General features: G+C 42.8%; 2 protein-coding genes across 2 annotated transcripts; both read right to left on the bottom strand.

Annotated features, from left to right (window-relative positions):
- Window positions 1–1,602: 1,602 nt before the first annotated feature.
- Window positions 1,603–2,073, bottom strand: LOC310788169 (histone H3.2; the record flags this gene model as incomplete). The annotated part of the gene is made up of 1 exon (XM_083649695.1): window positions 1,603–2,073. The coding sequence occupies one exon, from the start codon at window positions 2,071–2,073 to the stop codon at window positions 1,663–1,665; it is 411 nt and encodes a 136-aa protein (XP_083505821.1). The 3' UTR covers window positions 1,603–1,662.
- An 11,628-nt stretch (window positions 2,074–13,701) lies between these two features.
- On the bottom strand, window positions 13,702–21,889 carry LOC310788176 (alpha-endosulfine-like). Its single transcript, XM_083649702.1, has 3 exons — window positions 21,740–21,889; window positions 17,914–18,036; window positions 13,702–14,058 (listed from the first exon to the last, which is right to left on the bottom strand). Exons 1-3 carry the CDS (start codon window positions 21,794–21,796, stop codon window positions 13,888–13,890), a joined length of 351 nt encoding a protein of 116 aa, XP_083505828.1. The 5' UTR covers window positions 21,797–21,889; the 3' UTR covers window positions 13,702–13,887.
- Window positions 21,890–22,022: the final 133 nt, after the last annotated feature.

Raw genomic sequence — 22,022 nt, 5'->3', positions numbered from 1 at the left:
CAAATGTAATCGTTATCATAAATCACAGCACTTTTTTATCTGCTTATTGCCAACTTTGCACGTCTTGTTTCCCCTTTTCTCTTTATTTTTCTAATCTACAAAGAACCATCTACATAAACCAACCATAAATACATTGTAACATTATCTATTATTAATATTATCACCATCAGTAGCCTAGTAGTAATTTTAAGACATTCAAAATTCCCTAAATTGTCATTCATCACCCTCCACAAAAGGTGTTTATTATATTTCTGTGTTAACTTAACTATTAGCTGCTACAAATCCTTACATGTTTAGTTTATTTTTGTTTGTGGTGTGTTAATCGTATCTTGTCTTGTATTTTTATCACGATTTTGGTTATGATCTTTTCCACATGAGTGAAAAGTGATTGAAATAGTAAAAGCCTTTATATATATATATATATATATATATTTTTTTTTATATTATTATTATTATTGTATATATATATATATATATATATATATATATATATAAAATGTCACAGTGCTGTCTAATAAATATATGTGAAACAAGCATACAATAAGTCCTGATGTGCACTACAGTGTACATGAATCTATTAGTTTTTCCCCCTGAAAATGAATGAAGTTCAGCTCTGAAAACTCACTCAAAATGCTCCTTAGATGTTTACTTCCTAAAAACAATCAAAATATAACATTGAAAAAACATTTAAAATATGAATATCATGCTTACCTTTCCTTCTTCCATAAAATGTGCTTGTTGTGACGACAGGTAAAGGCTAGTTGGCATGGCCACACATGATATATCATTGGAAAGCTACGGTTGTCCTCTGTAAGGGACATCAGGACTGAAGAAGAAAAAACATGCAAATAAAGAGGTTACAGAGTGAAAGAGGATGATAATTATGAATAGAGGGGAAACCGGTGTCGACGAGGATTAGGTCCATGTGAAAAATTCCAGTTCTGAGATTTATTTGAGAATTTAGTGAGATTTACTTATGTCAGAAGTGTGATTCATCTGGGAATGTGATATGTGGTCCTAATCATGTTTTGAGTAGATACAAGTAGTTTTGTTATAATAACCAAGGGAGCCATCAATAACCATCCCTTAAAGATATCATCACACTTGCGACTTTAAGAGCCGCCCACATTTACCAAAGAGTCTATTCCCGTTTCACCATGTACTGCAGTGAACGTTTTCCTTGTACCTTATGTGAACGCAAACCTAATCCTCTTGCAGGTCATTTAATGGCTTATTTGTACACTTTAAGGTTATTGAATAAACTCTTCTAATCATATCGCCATGTTCACATTCAAGCCTCTCGTAATTGTCTGATGCTTATGTCACTAGTTCATTTCACTGCGCAGTCTTGAATTTTAACCCTGGTCATCACATTAGCCAATTGTGTAGCAAAGGTGTTATAAATAAATAATACATAATTCCTTTATACCCACAATTGGGTTAGGAGAGGACTAGAAATTGTTTTGTTAGACAGCTTTTGTTGTTGAGCACACAAAAAAAGCCCGTCTGTGCATGTTATAAATGCCATGTTGTGAAAGAAAGGAGCATCAAGTATTATGCATGTGTGCGAGCTGCATTTTTAAACCGGAATAAACTCTTTGTGAGAAAATGGAGGTGGCTCTCAAAAGAGCCGTTGTGGGGTCTGATTACAGGCAGTGGAACTTAAGCGCGCTCTCCGCGGATGCGGCGGGCCAGCTGGATGTCTTTGGGCATGATGGTGACCCTCTTGGCGTGGATGGCGCACAGGTTGGTGTCCTCAAACAGGCCGACCAGGTAAGCCTCGCTGGCCTCCTGCAGAGCCATGACAGCGGAGCTCTGGAAGCGCAGGTCGGTCTTGAAGTCCTGAGCGATCTCTCTGACCAGGCGCTGGAAGGGCAGCTTGCGGATCAGCAGCTCGGTGGATTTCTGGTAGCGACGGATCTCTCTGAGCGCCACGGTACCGGGCCGGTAACGGTGAGGCTTCTTGACGCCGCCGGTGGCCGGGGCGCTCTTACGGGCAGCCTTGGTGGCGAGCTGCTTCCTGGGGGCTTTGCCTCCGGTGGATTTACGGGCGGTCTGCTTGGTTCTGGCCATGGTAACAGCTCTTCCTTCTTCACAGAGAAGTTAGAAAATGTGTTTCTCCGCAGTGGATGTCGGCTTTATAAAGGCAACGCCGGAGCGCTGCTACACGCTGATTGGCCTGCCCGAGGCCGGGGAGGCGCAACAGAACAAACTAAAGCACAAAGCCCTCCTCCACAGCAGCTGCATCTAACGGCGGCAGAAAGGCTTTTACTATTTCAATCACTTTTCACTCATGTGGAAAAGATAACCAGCAAAATCAAGATAAAAAGACAAAACAAAAAAAGATAGGATTAACACACCACAAACAAGCTAATAGTTAAATTAACACAGTCTAGAAAACACGTTTTGTGGAGTGAGGAATGAAAATCAAAATAATTTATATTTTCTTCAAAATACTACTACTACAATTAATAATAATAATAATAATAATAATAATAATAATAATAATAGTAATAATGTTACATACAATGCTTATGCCCGGTAGCATCCAAAGCCAAGTCTATGGTTGGTTTATCTAGCTGGATATGTGTAGATAGTATACAATGTATGTAGTCTTTGCATTTACAACTGTAAGGCAATCATCACAAATGTATACAACGTCGACAAGCATGAACAGACACATGGAAGCACAATCACACATAATACAGGACAAACAGGGGGAAACACGAAAATAAAAACAATTAAATTTAAAATAAATAAAACATAAGATGGCTAGAGACTTGTTAAAAGATAAATAGAGGTATTTGGCCAAATTGGATTTCAATAAGTTCAGGGAGTTTATGTAGAGTTGGGTTTCATTATAGTAGCACATAAAAATGAGTGGAGTTTTTATACATTTTGCCTTATGAATAAAGTATTTAGATTAGTAACACATAGATCATTAGGTGCAAATTTTTTGCAAAGTGGTAAATGAGCAGAAAAAGCCATAATGATGTATTATTGTGATTGACGACAACAATGTCGATTACTGGTTGTGATGAATGTGTCCTTTATGCTTAATGTACATAATTACGTATATAAAAACAAAGTCCATATTGAATAATTTAATATTTATAAAAATCAGGAGTCCAGAGGATTTAAAAAGGACCAAACTGCTCTCTTGACTTGACACTCACACTATGCAATGAAACATTGACAAGGTTTTAAAATGTGTATAAGTCACATTGAATCATCTAGAGTTAATTTGTATCACACAACAGAAAACAGCAAAGGATAATACATTGAGTAGATGTTGAATGCTGAAAAGGTGTGTAAATACAGTGCCACAAGGTTTAGTCATTTAGTAAGATCGGGATATAATATCTTTCTAATATGAATTCAAAATGTTCCAACGTTGTTTTAATATTAATTTTTGTCGTTCTGTAATTTCATATCGTGAAAACGTGTTTGGAATGAGGAATGAGGTTTGACCTCCTCCTGCCTGCTTGCAGAGAGATATCTAACTTGCCTGGGTCACTTTCAGATAGGTGAACTTTGTACAGCTTTGTTGTTTTTTTTGTTGAAAGCAGATCACCCACTGATCCTAGGTCTGATTATATAATCAATAATAAAATAATATGATCACTGACAAGTGAAGCCAATGCGGAACGCCTGCATTCTTTCTAATAGCCAGCAGGTTGCAAAAAGCAGTGCGATTGTATACAAGTCTCTATGGGGGAAATTACCCTAATTCTCTCTTGATTTATGACCCAAGTGAACACTTTTCTAATGAGTTGATGGTCCAGTTTAGAGTAAAATAGATGATAAAACAGACTATGTTTTGGGGGTGTTTGACAGGTCTCCTATCCAGTGATCGACCCATTACGGACCAATAGCAGGCGGTGTGAGATACAGTCATGGAATGAGTAGAGTAGAGGTGAGAGGACACATCTTGATCAAGGAGACTTTGACAAGACTCACACTGGACACACGCTGCTGCTGAAAGGATCACATCTGATGTGACCTTTCAGCTGTATGCTGAAAGGTGCTACGTGTCACATTTCATCATCAATAAATCATTACCACCTTCATGTTGAGACAGTATATACTATAAACAAACAAGACAAACGCAAGAATACTGTCACTCTGCATTTTACATTGTGTGCCACAGGATCAGGTTTAATGGAAAATCTGCTGAACTGCTTTCTGGCATCATGGGAGATTGCTTTACAGCACAAAACAGTTCATAACTTTATTCCAGCTCCACTATTCTACCTTTAACTGTTTCAACTTCACATTAGCTTGTCTGGTCTGAATGCACAGTGGCTGTTATCCTTCTGGCCCTTCAAAACGCTGGACAAGTAGCAACATCCTCTGTGTGTGACAGGAATGAATATATCATGGGATATGTGGTTTCATTTTGAGGAACACAAAATGCTACACATAGCACCAGGGGCGGCTGTATCTCAGGAGGTGGAGTGGGTCGTCCACTAATCACTTTGGATAAAAGAAGTCGGTGGTTCGATTCCCGCCTCCTTCAGTCTGCATGTCGAAGTGTCCTTGGGCAAGATACTGAACCCCAAATTGCTCCCGTTGGTGTGCCAGCACCCTGCGTGGTAACCTGCCGCCATCGGTGTATGAATGGGTGAATGTACCTACTGACTGTAAAGCGCTATATAAATGCAGGCCCATTTACCAGTTACCATATAAATACAAAGAAAAACACTTTGAGCAGCAACTATGTTAACAGAAGATAACTTTTGACAGATTTATCTGAGGAGTGTCCTCCAGTCAGCAACGCCTTGGGGTCAGCGGACAAGCTGTCTAACAATGAATGCTTCAGATTAAGTATAACTACATGTTACTCAGTAATTTAAGCTATGAAAATTGCTGAGGAGTCTGATAACCTCAGACATAACCCACAATCACACAACAAAAAAACAAGGTTGAGCGCACTTGGAAAACCTCTTATCAACAATGCCATATTTGGGGGTTGAGTCAGCGAACACTACGGTGTTATATGGTTTGACCACTCTTATAACATGTTCAAATAGATCTGTGGAGGAATGACAACACTGCCTGCTGGGTGGCCTAGTGGTACTCTCTGTCCTTGAACACACACACACACACACACACACACGTGTGGCATGTGTGTGTGATGGCATTGCTATTTCCTTACTCAGTGGGGACTGCCTTTCCATACTTTCCTAACGTGCAGGCACGAGGAAGAGGCTTGTTGTTCATGTTTCCATGCCTGTAAACAGCTGGGAAGAAGTGCACTCTGGCCCGGAACACTGAGTAGAACTGCATTAGTGGTGATGAAGAAATCAACTTAATGCACAGGACAGAATGTACTTACGCAGCTAAATAAGTAATAAGCAATTCTTCAGGAGATAAAAGACTTCTGATATGTTTGTGGAGAAGTTGAGTCTCTGCATTCTGTCATATCGGGTGCACACTGTTTAAGACAAGCAAATACAGACATGCAAATAGCAGATCCTGCACAAACACACGCAGACCAGGTGACCTTATGCTCATGGTGGACATACTGTCTGAATATGTGCACATTTTATGTTCCTCTCCAAACAGACACCAGCTGGCCGTTCAGTATTTATGCATGGGACTTTCATTCATTATCATTGATGATGCACCAAGGAGCTGTTGTCATAAAATGTCAACTTGCAATGCCGACGCCGTCACCCTGCAATATAGAGAGTTTCATTGGAAGAAGACTGCAGGAGTAACAGCTAAGAAACCTATAATAACAAACAAGTTGCAAATAGAGACCCAAGATCCATGAATGCACTATAGACGGTTTTCACCAGAGCGCAACCCCACAGCACTTCCTTTTTCTCAGCATTCGGCAAACTGCAGAAATATTCACTCGACATCGTTACTTTTGTTTTCGCTGCTCAGCTGTATAGACGGTTTTCACGGAATGGTCAGTCCTGCACTTGAAAGTTTTTTTTTCTTTTATGTCCATAGCAAACACTGCAACAGGAAGTGAGCGGGGGTTCAATTTAGAATGTTTTTGTTGTCAAGTTAAAACCGTCTATATGGAGTATAGTCTAATGACTGTAGTTAGGCTTTTAGTCACCCATCATCAAGTTTAGACCTTTAAATGTGATAATCCCACCCACGCAGTCATTTCTCATGGAATTTGTGCTCAATTCATTTTGCAAACGTTCCCACATCAGTTGTGAGCCAACTGTTCGGGTCAACACCATGTTTGGTACCATACTTTGTGCAGGGTGGAACAGACATTTAACCAGTGGCATGCCTGACCAATTTGGTGCCCTAGGCAGGATTTTTGCTGGCACCACCCTCCCCCCTTCATCTGCCAAATACAAAAAAAAAGTTATATCGGAAAGGATCCCTCCCCCCTGTTTGAGGCTCAATATGGCCCAGAGTTGGTCTACCTTTCATTTGAGTCTGATCCAGAATTGACTTGCAATAAGTGCAGAGATTCCTACATCAATATTGGAGCTGGACAATTAATTGATTTTTTTTTTGCAGAGGCAGCACTTGTATTTTAAGTGAGAGGAGTACAAAATGTTTTAGCGCTACATATCATCTTTGGTCCATGAATCAAGTGCAATATTGGTGAAAACCTTTGTTCAGACTCAGTAAATGCTGCACACTGACAATCACTTCGTCTTTAAGCAATTTTTGTTCTAAAGTGTATGACAAGAACGTATCATGTAAATTGCAATTTTTCAACAAACGCAACTTTCTTAGTTAAAATTGGCTAAGTGGGTGGTGTCTGTGGGCTCGGTGTGGCTCAGTCACGATTGTGATGTCATGTCATCAGTGATGCCACTTGAGCAATTGTGATGTCACTTGAGCAATTGTGATGTCATCAGTGATGTCATCAATGTCCGCCGGGCTCTGTGGTGGTGGTGTCCATAGATATATATAAAGGCTAGATGGCTTAAGGCAGAGTCACCAGCGTCGTTGAACGGCCGCCATCTTGCTACAGTGCCTTTCTGGTACGTTCTATGGTAGCTGGTGACCTGCACAGACAAAAATACTCATAACTCGCTGAAATCTTGACGGATTTACAAACGGTTTGGTTTATTACAAGCATATTCCGTTCCCGAGATACGTCCAAAAAAACAAAAAAACACTAAAAACACTATTTTTTTGATGGGCTCCAAATTACACCAAAATTAAACCGAAGCATCTATGCCATGAGAGGGATTCAGGCACAAAGTTTCATGCAGTTTCATCCATTTCCCTAGGAGTTATGATCATCTGATGTTGCCATACTAACCCAACAACAGATGCTCATAACTCCTAGTAGCTCCCTGTAGCAAGATGGCCGTCATGCGACGACGTCGCTCTCCATTGGCCGGCAGCGCGGGTAAGCTATCTAGCCTTTATATATATCTATGGTGGTGTCTGTCTGAGGCGGTGTCAGTCTCCAGAGTCTCCACCCTAGGAATCAAGCGCACTACACAACTTGTGTAGCATCTTAATGGGACCTAGTAAATGTATAAGTATGTACTGTATGTAACGTGAACAGGGCTCCCCTGTATAAATATAGATTAATTAAATAACCACAATTTGATGTTTTGTGAATATGGATGATCAGCAGTAATCATACATGATTATATATTACAATATTACTTGCTTATAGATTGCATATTACATTTACTCTTTGAGTTCACTGTTTGTAGAACTAGAACAAAGGAACTTGGGTGTCAGGTTCACCAAAACACCAGTGTGAACTCAACCATCCCTTGAACTTGCAGCAGAAAACTCTAATCTGCAACATCTTGCATTTCCCCTCACCCTGGATGAGCAATGAGGAATGCAACACCTACACCCTACCTTATGTACCTAGCTGAAAGCATGTCTTTTTAGGTTCTGTAAGATCCCATCTTTTAAGGAGGTTTAAGGGTTTAAGGAGTGTAGTTAGACTATAACTACACTCCTTAAACCCCGTTGTTATACTCTAACTACACTCCTTAAACCCCGTTGTTATACCATAACTACACTCCTTAAACCCTGTTGTTATACTCTAACTACACTCCTTAAACACCGTTGTTATACTCTAACTACACTCCTTAAACCCCGTTGTTATACTCTAACTACACTCCTTAAACCCTGTTGTTATACTCTAACTACACTCCTTAAACCCCGTTGTTATACTCTAACTAGACTCCTTAAACCCCGTTGTTATACTCTAACTACACTCCTTAAACCCCGTTGTTATACTCTAACTACACTCCTTAAACCCCGTTGTTATACTCTAACTAGACTCCTTAAACCCCGTTGTTATACCATAACTACACTCCTTAAACCCCGTTGTTATACTATAACTACACTCCTTAAACCCCGTAGTTAGACTATAAGTACAGATCTTATAATTCACTCCTTAAACCCCGTAGTTAGACTATAACTACAGCCCTAAACCCCGTTGTTATACTCTAACTACATGCTTATTTGCGGGCTGTATTCTAAAGCGTTACCCTGTTTTTTTAATCGGAGGGGGCGCCTCACTCCGGTTTACCTGATAGATCAATATGAAAGATATCGATCTGTGGGCGCACTTTCTGTATTTTTCCATGACATCAAAGATTAAAATATCCCTCCGAGGAATCTTTCTTATAAAATACGAATACAAACAAACATTAATAATAAGCTAAGCTAAAAATAAATGTAAATAACAATATGATGATTATGATAATAATAATAATTTGATCTGGTAAACCACATTTTTGTTCCGAATGTTTTCCACTCTCAAGTTACAGCAAATTGTGTTCTGGCATTATAAAAAAGACTTTCACCCTTTTGGCTTTAGACTGTTGCAAACTCTGAGTTCTGACATCATTCAAGACTATGCTGCTTAATAGTAGCATCGATATTATAATAATTACTGATTTCAAATAAATCCCATCGTCTTTGGTAGTAGTAGTGGTGGTAGTGCAGTGACTAGATATGTCATTGACAGGGGCAATAATAGAACATCTGATTGGAATTGAAAAACTAGAGCAAAGGGGTGTGGAACTCCTTCTTACAGCAGGTTAGATGAGGCTACAACGATAATTCTTCTATACAATGTTGATTGACATAATGAAGATGAATAACGGGGACAAAAAAGCCAGACGTTTCAGCTCTGCTGCATTCTTCAGTGGCAGTTTGACACATTTCAGTGGTTTCCAAACTTCCTTAGCCTCTGAAAATAGGGGTCTGCCGCCCCCTAGTGGTCAGAGGTAGGTTGTACCCCATACGCAGCTCCACCTTTTACCCACAAGATAAAAACACTGGGACCTTCTTATCTTCCCACCAGCCTCCATGTCTGAGGGCTGTCACAGGCTGCAGAGTCCACCAATGATACAAACAACCAGAAGAGGCCAGAAAAACATCAACAAGGAACTCTTTATTAATGTAAAAGTTTATTTCAAATACTGACAAAAATCCTCTCACCTACTCCCACACAACTGAATCATTCCAGGTACTGCTGTACTTTCTGAAGTCTTAAAATCATTCCTGTGTTCTCCAGTCACCTTCCTTATCGTGTAAACCCCCCTTTTTTCCCTCGGAAGCAAGGGTGCCTCTGATATCTTATCTGATAAGATATAGATAAGATAAGATCTGATATCTTATCTGATAAGATATAGATAAGATAAGATAAGATCTGATATCCCTGCAGGATGAAATATAGTAATTATGCAGTAAGAGAACACATGAATAAAGAAACATCATTTACTTGAAAAAACAAGAGAACAGATAAAAGTAGCACAAAGTACTTCAGAGCACACACATCCTGTCATTTCTTTATACATTCTGGCACGTGTTTATCATAGCTGAACGAGAGACACCCTGTGACTTGGTATTTAAACATACCCTGCTGCTATATCCTCTCATTGAACTGCTCCGTGCAAAGCCAGACATCAAGTAGCATTCAAGAATCCCTGTCCAATGTTGTACCTTTTTTTCCCCACAAGTTTACTTCTTAAAGCTCAATGTTAGGCTTTTACACACAATCAGATGCTTAATGGCCTTATCATTCAAAGAGACATGCGGTCAATTAATGTCAACTCTGGCTAGACCCACAGCTGGAATTGAACAGTGCAAGTTCAAAATTCAAGGGTAGAATTGCCATTTATGGTGACCAAATGAAGTCAGAAAGTGAATTGACCTCGCCACAGGAGCCGGGACTCTGGATCAGAGATCCTCGGGTAGGATGAGAGTCTGATTGGTAGAATCATCGAGGACAGGTGTTCTTTACAGGGCACCGTCTCTCAAGATTTGTCATCGACTGAATCGGCAGCATTTACACATAGATCCGCATGATAGGGATTCACAGAGCCTCTGCAGTACACATAGAGCAGAAGTAGTGTTTTTAACTGAGAGAAGAGAGGAACCATTGAATCAGACAAATAGCTCAGGCCCAGACGAGTGAAAAGCAGATGAGAAACACAAAAAACGTCCACGTTAAAGTCTATTTACAATGGCTGGAACAGAGAAAAGCAGCGCATTCATACACCCACCATAACAAGCATACTTAGGCCACGGCCACACTGATCCGTTGTGTTTGGCCATCTCTTCATTTCGGTTCATTTTCAATGAGAGCCGTCTGTTGTTAGGACAGTGCTGCTGACGACGTGTCAGCCTCCATCAGATGTCTGTTGTTAGGGCAGTGCTGCTGACGACGTGTCAGCCTCCATCAGATTTACGTCCATTTTTGACGGGCAGAAAGTTCAACCCAATTGAACTTTTGCTGGACGGATTTGTCATCGTCTGTTTAGCAAATTCAAGACGTTCCCGTTTTGTTTTTGTTTTAATCGGCAAAGGTCGATGTTCTAAAACAGACCAAAGTCTATCCACCGATAGTTCTGTCCATTTTCTGACAGATCAGTGTCGCAGTGGCTTTATAGATCAGTTCTGTTCAATTCAGTTTGACACATTTCAAAGTCTCAATGAGGAACACATGAGGTTGAGAATGTGATGGTGACCCTATCATCTAGTGGTGGAGTGTGCGTTTGAAGCAGTATTACACAAGGAGGAGGATTCTCCAGTTCGCTCGATTCGTCGGTCGCACCTCCGACCTCTTTTTCAGACTCTGAAGCACGTCAACAGGTGGGAGTGGAGCAGACAGCCGCTCACACTTTGCCATCTGTCTTTTCAAACCTCTTTTTCAAATCTCTCTCTGCTTTGCCCCCTCTCTGTGTCTTATCAAATCTCTCTCTGCTTTGCCCCCTCTCTGTGTCTTATCAAATCTCTCTGCTTTGCCCTCTCTCTGTGTCTTATCAAATCTCTCTGCTTTGCCCCCTCTCTGTGTCTTATCAAATCTCTCTGCTTTGCCCCCTCTCTGTGTCTTATCAAATCTCTCTGCTTTGCCCTCTCTCTGTGTCTTATCAAATCTCTCTGCTTTGCCCCCTCTCTGTGTCTTATCAAATCTCTCTGCTTTGCCCCCTCTCTGTGTCTTATCAAATCTCTCTCTGCTTTGCCCTCTCGCTGTGTCTTATCAAATCTCTCTCTGCTTTGCCCCCTCTCTGTCTTTTCAAATCTCTCTCTCCTTTGCCCCCTCTCTGTCTTTTCAAATCTCTCTCTGCTTTGCCCCCTCTCTGTCTTTTCAAATCTCTCTCTGCTTTGCCAAGCGTCAAAGTGAACATATCCTGCAAGCATGGAGTGTCCCATTTTAAGCCCGCGATGATGATCTTAGGAGCTGCTGGGTTGACACCTGTGGTTATCAGGTTGCCTGATGTTTACCCCATGACACCACTGGGATCAAAGATGAGTCTGTTTAGTGTGTCAATATGGGAGGAGGGAAGCGTTCAGCAAGGCGTTGTGGGGGCTCCTATCTGATGTGAAGACAAGTCAAGTCTGAAATCCACCTAGTGTATTAGGGACCTAAGTGGCTGTCTTCTCTAGTGTATTAGGGACCTAAGTGGCTGTCTTCTCTAGTGTATTAGGGACCTAAGTGGCTGTCTTCTCTAGTGTATTAGGGACCTAAGTGGCTGTCTTCTCTAGTGTATTAGGGACCTAAGTGGCTGTCTTCTCTAGTGTATTAGGGACCTAAGTGGCTGTCTTCTCTAGAATTAGTGTTTCACAACATGAACTGCCACAGACAGGAAACCAACTAGGCCTGATTGTGAATGTGATATATATCTATATCTTGAAAGTGAAGCAGAAGAAAACAGTCTCAAAAGAGAAAAACTAAACGCCCATGTTTTTTCAGAGTATTATTTACAGAAGCATACAGTCTTACGCAGGGTGTTTTAAGCCCCCCCTACAAATCTTTTAGGCTCATAAGTAAACACACATCTTGATGCAACTCAACAGCCACCAAACTAAGATTTAACACCGACACTGGCATGGTTCCCAGCCTTTAAAAACCATACAGGGATATATTGGGCCGGCTCTGGCCCTGGGCCGTGAACAGGGGTGCGTGTGTATGGATGCTCTGGCCCTGGGCCGTGAACAGGGGTGCGTGTGTATGGATGCTCTGGCCCTGGGCCGTGAACAGGGGTGCGTGTGTATGGAGGCTCTGGCCCTGGGCCGTGAACAGGGGTGCGTGTGTATGGAGGCTCTGGCCCTGGGCTGTGAACAGGGGTGCGTGTGTATGGAGGCTCTGGCCCTGGGCCGTGAACAGGGGTGCGTGTGTATGGATTGTCAGGACAGCAAAATGAGAAAAGGAAGGAAGTAGGGCTGAATGATAATTCAATATTATCGCTTATCGTCTTCCAGTAGAATCTTATCGTGGCGATTTGAAGATATCTTACTATCGTGACACACATTTCTGCTGTCTTAAATTAATTATAACAAGCAGATTTGACTCAAAAACTGATCAATCGGGTATGGTCGGACTATTATTTGAAAATTGCAGTTTTGTTTGACATCACACCTACCATTACCATCCAGTTCAATGAGATGAACATTCAATGCATACAAGAACCATATTGTGATACATATTGATAAGAGAAAAATGATGATCATAATATTGAGTTCAACCATCTTCCAGCCCTGGAAGGAAGTGTGAGCGTGAGCGTGGACATTCCTCGCCACCGTGTGGTTGTTCCCGATACTTTCTACATCTAAGCAGATGCCTCGCTCCCTCCAAACGACGTGTTAAGACGTTTGTTTTTGTTACATGTTACAATCATGCAGCATATTTAGAGAGAGAACAGGACTGCAAAGGGAGTTCAGCATGAAAGTAACGTGAGCAGAGAGAAAACTCAAAGTGTGCAGTGTTCACACCCCCTTTAGGCTGAGCTGCTGCAAAACAACCTCAGGATTTGTCCAACAACAGATGACCAAAGGACGAGATAAAAGGAAACACCCCACCCTGGAGATTTGGTATGCAAGCAATTATTCACAAATATCTAACCCCACCCCCAAACCAGCAGCCAGCATGGACGGGGGAACACAACATCAAAGAACGTGGTGCAGTGCGACCATGGTTCCTAACTCCCTTACACACACGACATTATTTTGGTGTCATTCGGGATGCAAAGAAAAACATACTGTACAGAATACAAAGTGCATTAACTCACCACTCGCCCCATCCAACCCCCTTGCCCATCCACACACATCTACTGGGATGCATCTTGGAACAGCAGAAAACCAAGACATAAGGGAGGCGGTAGAGCGGAGTGCGCAGAGGGGGCGGAGCCATGTGCGGCGGCGAGAAGGCAGATAAGGTCCTCCGTTCCTCTCGCCCCACCCCACCCCACCCCACCCCACCCCACCCACATACAAGCAAATGGAGTTAAACTTACACAACTCTGCCCGATATGTGTAAAGCCAAGTGGTGCCTGGGGATGAGAAGGGTGGGGGGAGAGAGAGGGGTGGAGGTGGACTTCTTGGGGTGATGGGTGAGGAGGAAGAGACGCTTGCCGGGAGCCCCAGGTTGCGGGTGTGTGGTGTGGGGGTCTTTCTGGTGGGTGGCGGAGGAGGCTAGCCCGCTAGCTTGCTGGTCACCAAGGAGGACTTCCTTTGCGGCAGGTCCTGCGGCGTGGGAATGTGGTCCCCGGTCACCAGGTTCTTGTCGGGCCCTGCCACGGGAAGCTGCTTGTTCTTCATCTTGGCCTTGGCCATGTTGTAGTCGCCCGAGTCAAAGTACTTTGGCTGCATGAGAAGAAAGAGAGAAGAGAAGAGAAGAGAAGAGAAGAGAAGAGAAGAGAAGAGAAGAGAAGAGAAGAGAAGAGAAGAGAAGAGAAGAGAAAAGACTCGCTTGCTTTTAGAGAGCTGCTGTTTTGTGATCTCACAAGTTTTCTTTCAAAGACAACACAGATTTGATGTGTGGAAAGAAGATCTCCACCAGGACCCCGTTTTCCCCCAAGCTGACCCATAGACCATGTGTGTGACGAGACATGGCCTGAATGCAATGTGTTAGTGTTCTCATACTGAGATGCTATTGTAAATCATCTATTGTTATTGTGATTGTCTGCTTTTATTTTAGTGTATTTATGTGTTTTTGTCAAGTTTTTTATTGTGTCTTTGTGTTCAAATAATTGTGTAGTGTTTTTGAGTAGGGGATGCGGTTACACGATGAAGAGTGGGATTGGGGTTTCTCAAGGGCTGCCTGACTGACTGACAGGCCATTTACACCTGGCATTAACCTGCCTTTACACCTGGCATTAACCTGCCTTTACACCTGGCATTAACATGCCTTTACACCTGGCATTAACCTGCCTTTACACCTGGCATTAACCTGCCTTTACACCTGGCATTAACCTGCCTTTACACCTGGCATTAACCTGCCTTTACACCTGGCATTAACCTGCCTTTACACCTGGCATTAACCTGCCTTTACACCTGGCAATAACATGCCTTTACACCTGGCATTAACCTGCCTTTACACCTGGCATTAACCTGCCTTTACACCTGGCATTAACATGCCTTTACACCTGGCATTAACCTGCCTTTACACCTGGCATTAACCTGCCTTTACACCTGGCATTAACATGCCTTTTCTGCCATCAGATTGTATTTTATCACTTCAGCCTGATATAATTTACACCTGGCACTAACATGCGTTTTGGGTGAACCGATTGCAATCCGATTGCTCTCCAGCTCGAACGTCATCACGCGCGTGCCCCCTGAACGGCACAGGGAAATAGAGGTTATTGTTAAGCTCAAATGCATGCACAGTGAACGTCTCCTTCACCTGGACAAAACGATGGCCGATCACCCAGCACTGCATCTATTTCTTTATCAAAAGGACACGTTGCCCTGCCCCTGCCACTTTTCTTGTTCTTGTCCTTGGCATGTCTGTAAGCCTATTTCAGGTGTTTAATTTTTCGCTGACATTGTAGCCAGGTCCTGTTGTGGGGCCATTCTCTGCCAGTTTCTTAGCCTCTACTTGATAAATGGGTCGGTCGCGCTATGCACTGCCAAGTTTAGCTTGTATACTTTCGTCAGACCAAATTGAAAGCAGGCACTTGGTCTCCTCGTGACTCCATCCACGAGTGTCAATATCTTCCATAGCATTAGTTCTCCTTTCTTGCTGTTAACGTTAGCGCATAACGCTAGCTCTGGCTGTGTTGTTCTTTCTTTGTCAAAAAAAAAAAAAAAATCTTTGGCCTGGCGTACCCGCCAGGCCTGTAGAATGGTAGGGGAAACACTGATAACTAATGTTGATGCATAATGAATAATGTTGAAATTACTATTTAAAAATGTATTTAAGAAGAAAAACTAAGCATTCGAATACTGTTTTGATCATCGATTACCAATGGCATCGATTGAAGCTTCAAAGCTTCGAAGCATGTGGGTCAGCCCTAGCAGTAATACATTAGCGCTTTTATTTTGTTGAAAATACAATCGTCTAGCTTCGGTTAGTAGCCATGAGAGCTCATTGTTTGAGTGGTTGGACTGCTCTCTAGTGGACAGAACGGTACATAACAACCACATGCTGATTATTAGGCTTTATATAAGCAAGAACTAGGCAAAATCGGAGCATTACAAATTAATTAAAAAAATCAAATAAAAGTCGAATATTAAAATGATAAAGCACTGAAAATCGAATTGGATTATAGAGGAAGATTGACAGCCCTAAGGGGACATTCACACCAAAAGCATTTTTTTCAGTCAGAACGCTATGAAAATCATGTTGAGAGCGCTTCCATTGTGCACAAAACACAGCACACGCAGCGGGTTTTTTTGTGCTCCGTTTTGTTTCCCCCTGCAGTCGCGCACAGTACAGATCAGAACACAATGACAACATGGACGGTAGCCAGCTGGTTTTGTCTGTTTGATGTTGTTCACTGTCAACATGAAAGCCAGATTATTGCCAATTCTGGCAGCAGCGGAGGTCGAGAATCCCTCGGGAGGAGAGAAGGTAGGAGTGGAAAAGACGAGCAGCGCGCTTTTCCTCTAATGTTCCTCTAACTTTTTTCAGCTTAAAAACACCCATAGCGCTCCTCCAAAAACAAAAGACGCCACCAGCGCTAAACGCCAGGGGCCAGTTGCACCAACTGGTCTTAACTATGCCTGGTCGTAACTCCTACGTCGGTCTTTAGAGTGGATTTACGCCTGTTGCACGAACAGGGCTTACGTCTGGTCTTAACTACGCCGGTCGTAGCAATGCGCGTCCATGTGAATTGCCGGGGAATGCCCCCTGATTGGCCCAAAAATGTGCCTCGCGACCTGCTTGGAGCGTCACTGTGCCATATGGCCACTACTGTATGTGCGTCACTACACCCTCCCTCCTCCCACCCTCCCTCCTCCTGTGGAAGCTCTGGGGGAAAATGGCGGCGATTGAGTGCCAGGCAGTCTGAATGAAATTGAATGTAACGTTCCCAATTCTATGTATTAAATTCTAAAAAACGACCTTCAACATTTGGGAAGGCTAAGCCACACAACTAGTTCGTTATAATCGCACGTCATGCTTCGAAAGCGACTTGACGACGATGAGGATGGTGACGACTCAATCACAGCAGGTCTCCGCTGATAGACTACCACGGAGATCTCTGTTACAGGCGCAGGCACTTTACGCCTCCTCCTGACTAGGCGTAATATTTACGACCGGTCTTCGTGAGAAAAAGGGTTACGCCCTGTTGGTGCACCCGGCGTAGCTGTTAGGTCATAAAGTTACGACCGACTTAGCTTAAGACCAGTCGTAAGACCAGTTGGTGCAACCGGGCCCAGGTGCGTTCATTAAAAGAGGAGCACGTTTAGCGCGTCCTTACATAGAGAATGAATTGCAGAAAGACGCTGGCAGCTCCAAAAACGCTTTTGGCCTGAATGTCACACACACACACACACACACACACACACACACACACACACAGTATATAGGTGAAAAGAGCAACTAGCAATAATGTAATAGCATAATACATTTTTTCCAGTGAAGAAAAAAGTTAGAGCAGTGAGAACAATGCCGTTGTGTGCCATTGCCTGGAAGAGGCCTTGATATTTCAATTAGCATTGCATTATAGTCCATTGAGGATGCTGTCGGTGGAAAGATTGGTATCTCAGCATCTTCTACAATGGATTTCTCCCTGTGTGATTGTATAAAACTCCATTGTAGCCAAACTGGAAATGTTCTACTGTGATGTTGTCTTATGTTTGCCCAGCCCAATGAAATACAAGAAACACACACCAAAAAATGGGCCAAAAAATACAAGATAGCCTAGCCTACATCACCAATAGCAACGTGTTTAGGCTCAATTTTCCCTTCATTGTGTACAATTTGTGTTTTCCTTGTTCAAGTTGTTGTTGTTTTTTCAAGTGAGGCACATTGTGTATTTATATAGCACACTGTGCTATATACAATTTTACTTATTTAAATCATGCACAGGAGCAAGATTGATCGCTGTATATGTGTCAACATTCAACTGGACCAAAAGCTTGAATATTCTCAGTTTTGTTTGGTGCTTCAGGACACTTTGACTCAAGGCTGCTATGGGGGATCAAACCTGGGACCTGGAAGATGGTCTTTAACCAGGACGCGGGTCCTTATCTGCTACCCAGTCCACGTACCCCTTTCTGTAGTCTCTTCATGAGGAAGTCTGAGCCTCCAGGCTTCTGGCCCAGGCTGGGGTACTTGGCCTTCAGCTTGGCCTCCTCAGCTTTCACCGGGTTAGCATTCTTCTCCTGGGAGTCCTGTGGAGACAAGAACAAATGGACATAGACAAACTCAACAGGGCCACTAGTGTCAGTCAATACATCTGGGAAGGGAAGAGAAACTTTTCCCAGACCTTTAGAAGTTTACGCACAACCTGAACAGCTGTTTATGTGACACATGTACTCATTTACGCTCGCATTGTAATTCCCAAAAAATGCTGCTGCTAGTACGAACACACAACAATTCCTGCAGTAATGTCTAATGTGGAGCGCCGGGCAATTTCCCTCTTTAAATTAACCAAAATTGCTTGTGCAAAAGCTCTTGAAACGCTCTGCTGTGAAGTGGGCTTAAAAACCATGGCAATGAGTTGTGGGAATTGAAGATTGTTGGTGATAGTATGAGTCACAACCTGAATGTTTCTCTACAACAGCCTCTTACCGCCCTCATGGCTGTAAGGAAACAACTCGGGAGGACAAGGCCAAGCTTGGTTGGAAATAATGGAGCTGGAGTCGGGTTGGGTGCCGAAATTGGCACTTTTAAGGGTACCGACCGAATTAGATCGGTACTACCAAGTATTGATTCGAGTCAAATCTATCGGTACCAAATTTTCGGTACCTTCTGAGAGCGCATCGGTGTGTAAAATGTTATACATAAATAACAATGTTGAAATTGATAAGTTTGGACTTATTTTTTTTTACAACTGAAATTACATGTTTCTAATTACGGAGAGAGTAAAGTACCGAAAAAAGGCACCGTTGGGGACCGGGACCGAATTCCAGGTCGCGGAACTGGAACCAGTACCAGTATCGGTTCAAATGTGAATGGTACCCAACCCTACACTGAAGAGAGGCTTTATGATTTTGAGAAGCCTGTATTGTTCACTAATAGCCAAGTCCCTCTCAGGGAAAAGTCTTCATAAGGATTTTCGTTTTTTCTCTCTTTTTTTGTGTGCTTCTGATGAAGTGGCACCAACCACACATTAATGCTAGTGCTAGTCTATGGAATGTGATGCTATGACCCTAGTGCTAGTCTATGGAATGTGATGCTATGACCCCTGTAATTGTATTTTTCAAACACTTATATAACTTATTACTATTAAGTAACTATTATTATACAATCCTATGCAGGGAGTTCCCCAAGCCCCGGCAGCCGGCTATTTCTCTGCCTACTGGCTACTTTATAGATTAAAAAAAAAAAAAAAAAAAAAAAGTGCACCTGAACGCAACATACAAGATACCCGCTGAATAAGTGTCCAAATGTTCATGTCATTCTGGCCAATACTCTGTTATAACATTTCAGTCTGGAATATGGAATATCTTTCAATAATCTTTATGACTAAAAGGCTAAAAGTAATCTCATGTGTAAGAAATGACTGTTCTACATTGAAGTAAAAATGTAAATAATTAACTTGTTAGTTTTGGATTTATTTAGCTTCAAGAGTGCATTTTTGTTTGTGTGACCCTCAACACAGGCTTTGAGAATCCCGGGCCACTTACTGATACTTATGTTTAAATTAACCCACTCATACTCTGGTTTATTTCAAGAAAAACATTGTGGCTAGTGGAAATTCTAATTGGCTGTGTTATGGAATGGAATTTACCACTCCTCATCCAGGGAAGAAATCCTTGATGTGTCAGCCTGTGTGTAATGCATACGACTAATAACTCATACCAATTCATGATGTGTTATGCAATTATAGCTTATTGATTATGAAATGCCAATGGAACTTAAATTTTTCCACCACAGGCTGGTAACTTAATTTTTAGTGAGTTGAGGCAGGCTGTATTAACTGCACGAATCTGCGGGACTCGGTCATCGGAGCCAGTCACACACACACACAATGTATGCGCGCAGAGCACGGCCATATTTCCGCATGCTTTTCAGTTTTCAACCTTCAACTCACGCCTGTGTCATCCCACCTTCACTGTGAAAACATGAAGGCTAAGGTAAGCAAGCTACGTAATTAACATGCTCTGATTCAGCTTTTGAGATGAAATAACTTAATTAGCGATTACACGGTTAATAATGTTCTTTGGTCCTCCTAACTAACGTTACATTGACTTGACAAAAATGACCTACCAAGCGCTTCATGTGCGGTCTCCTGTCGGCTCGGATTAACTTTCACTCTCCCAGTCCCACTCGTCCATGTCAGCATCAGTTCCATCATGCATTTCCAATATTAGGCCCTTCAAACCACAGCTTTTATGAGTTGGGCTAAGTTAAAATGATTAACTAGCTAGCTTGCTGAATACGAGTGAACAAGACTTTGAACGCTGGCATTTTATCTCTCTCTCTGCTTATTGCCTTTCCAGCGATTAACGCTACTGTGACTAGTAGGGGTGTGCCGAAAAATCGTTTCTTAGATGCATCGCGATGAGACACGTAACGATTCAAATCGATGCAAAATGTTCGATTATCGATTACTTTTCCTGACCACAGAAACAGAGCCGTAGCGCCCGGAACGAAAAAAGCCGGCCGGACAGTTTTAAGGGACGGACTCATAAGACCGACTAAACAGAGAAAATGGCGGCGATACATCGAGTATATTCAATATATCGCCCAGCCCTACAGCATAGACCTACTATGCAGATGAGACAGGGCACTAAGAATGCAAAGCTTGCTGGGGCAGGGATAAAATGTGAGAGGACACAGAAGATGATGAACAGATTCCCACAGGAGGAGGGGGGCATGTGCCACTGAGTGTGCTGATTCACTTGGGCCCATAACGAGAAATTTATGAGATGCTATATTCGGCCCCATGCAGGGAAACTGCAGAGCCCACTAGATACTTTGTGCTCCCTCCCTCGAGACACTTTTGAATAAGCCATGCCCTGCTGCCCCTCATTTCACACGAGGTTTTTGTTGTGGTCATTCAGCCTTGAAGGTAAGGCCTTTGAAAGTAAAAAAAACAAATGCACTGCAGTTACATTGTGCACTTTACATTACCCATTCCATCTCTTGCAGTTATGCACAGGCTGCATCCAAGTTCGTTGATTCATATTGGCCAGTAGCTTTGTCAACAAGAGCCTGAACTCCAGCCTGTCCAACCAATCAGCATACTCCTTGATCATTATTGAGTTAGACAGCGGAAACAATTTACAAATAGCAAGAGGTGACAGCTAACAACAGCAAAATGATAGGCTGTCTGGTCTGACCGAGATTGGTCATTCAGTATCAGTCATTAGCTTCTGAATAAGAAATCCGAAAACTATGTGCGCATCATTGCTGTTGTTGTGGCAGTATGTGGGGGATGCGGAAGCACTGTCTGCCACCACTGCAGTTGTTGTCAGAATCTCAATCCATGTGCCATGCGAGGCCTAGAGGCTGCCCTAACCCGATCACTTCACCCCTCTCCCATCAGAGAAATCAGTTGTGGTGTTTGGCTGGACTGAAGCCCAGCCTGCAGACCCTCGACCCTGCATGGCACATGGTTTGAGACCCCTGGGATAGACCAATGAGGCCCGAGCTGCTATGGACTGGCGAGCCAATGACACAAGCCAAGCCAAGGGACACAGCGGAGTCACAGTCACAGAGATACACTGTGTGGTTGGAGAGCAATGACACACGTCTCCTATGTCACTGAACGACTTACCAATGTTCCATTTGTTTTCCACGACTCCTTCCCTGCCTCAACGAACATTGCAAACACTTCACTTGTGCTCGCTAGCTGGTGTTAGCCACTTCTAGCTAGCATGCTCAGTGGCTAGCCCAACAACATCTTAACAGCCAGCAGAAACCCACCTGTTTTTCGTCCTCGTAGTCCATCTGCGTGTCTGAGTCGAGGTTTTCTGACGACATGGTGCGGCTGTGCTGGACACGTAGATGGCCGTGTGCCAGAAAACTCCGATGGATGATACGCGAAGTGCCGTTGTTGTAGCGTTACCTGTACTAATCAGAACACGAACTGCTCCTCAGAAAAAATGGCGAAACGATTTGTGACATCATCACTAGGGATTTCCTATGTGTGATGGACATATACAGTAACCAATAGCAGATTAGATAGCCTGTCAATGCAGCCAATGAA

The sequence above is a fragment of the Poromitra crassiceps genome, assembly GCF_964638095.1.
Source record: "Poromitra crassiceps genome assembly, chromosome: 13".
NCBI lineage: Eukaryota > Metazoa > Chordata > Actinopteri > Beryciformes > Melamphaidae > Poromitra > Poromitra crassiceps.
Note: the sequence above shows the minus strand (reverse complement) of the source record. Positions and strands in the feature narration are given on the sequence as shown.

Coding starts and splice junctions, on each gene's coding strand:
- LOC310788176 (XM_083649702.1), bottom strand. CDS start 21,796: ATGTCGTCAGAAAACCTCGACTCAGACACGCAGATGGACTACGAGGAC. Junction 18,037..21,739: donor ACTACGAGGACGAAAAACAG/GTGGGTTTCTGC, acceptor TTGTCTCCACAG/GACTCCCAGGAGAAGAATGC. Junction 14,059..17,913: donor TGAAGAGACTACAGAAAGGG/GTACGTGGACTG, acceptor CTTCTCATGCAG/CCAAAGTACTTTGACTCGGG.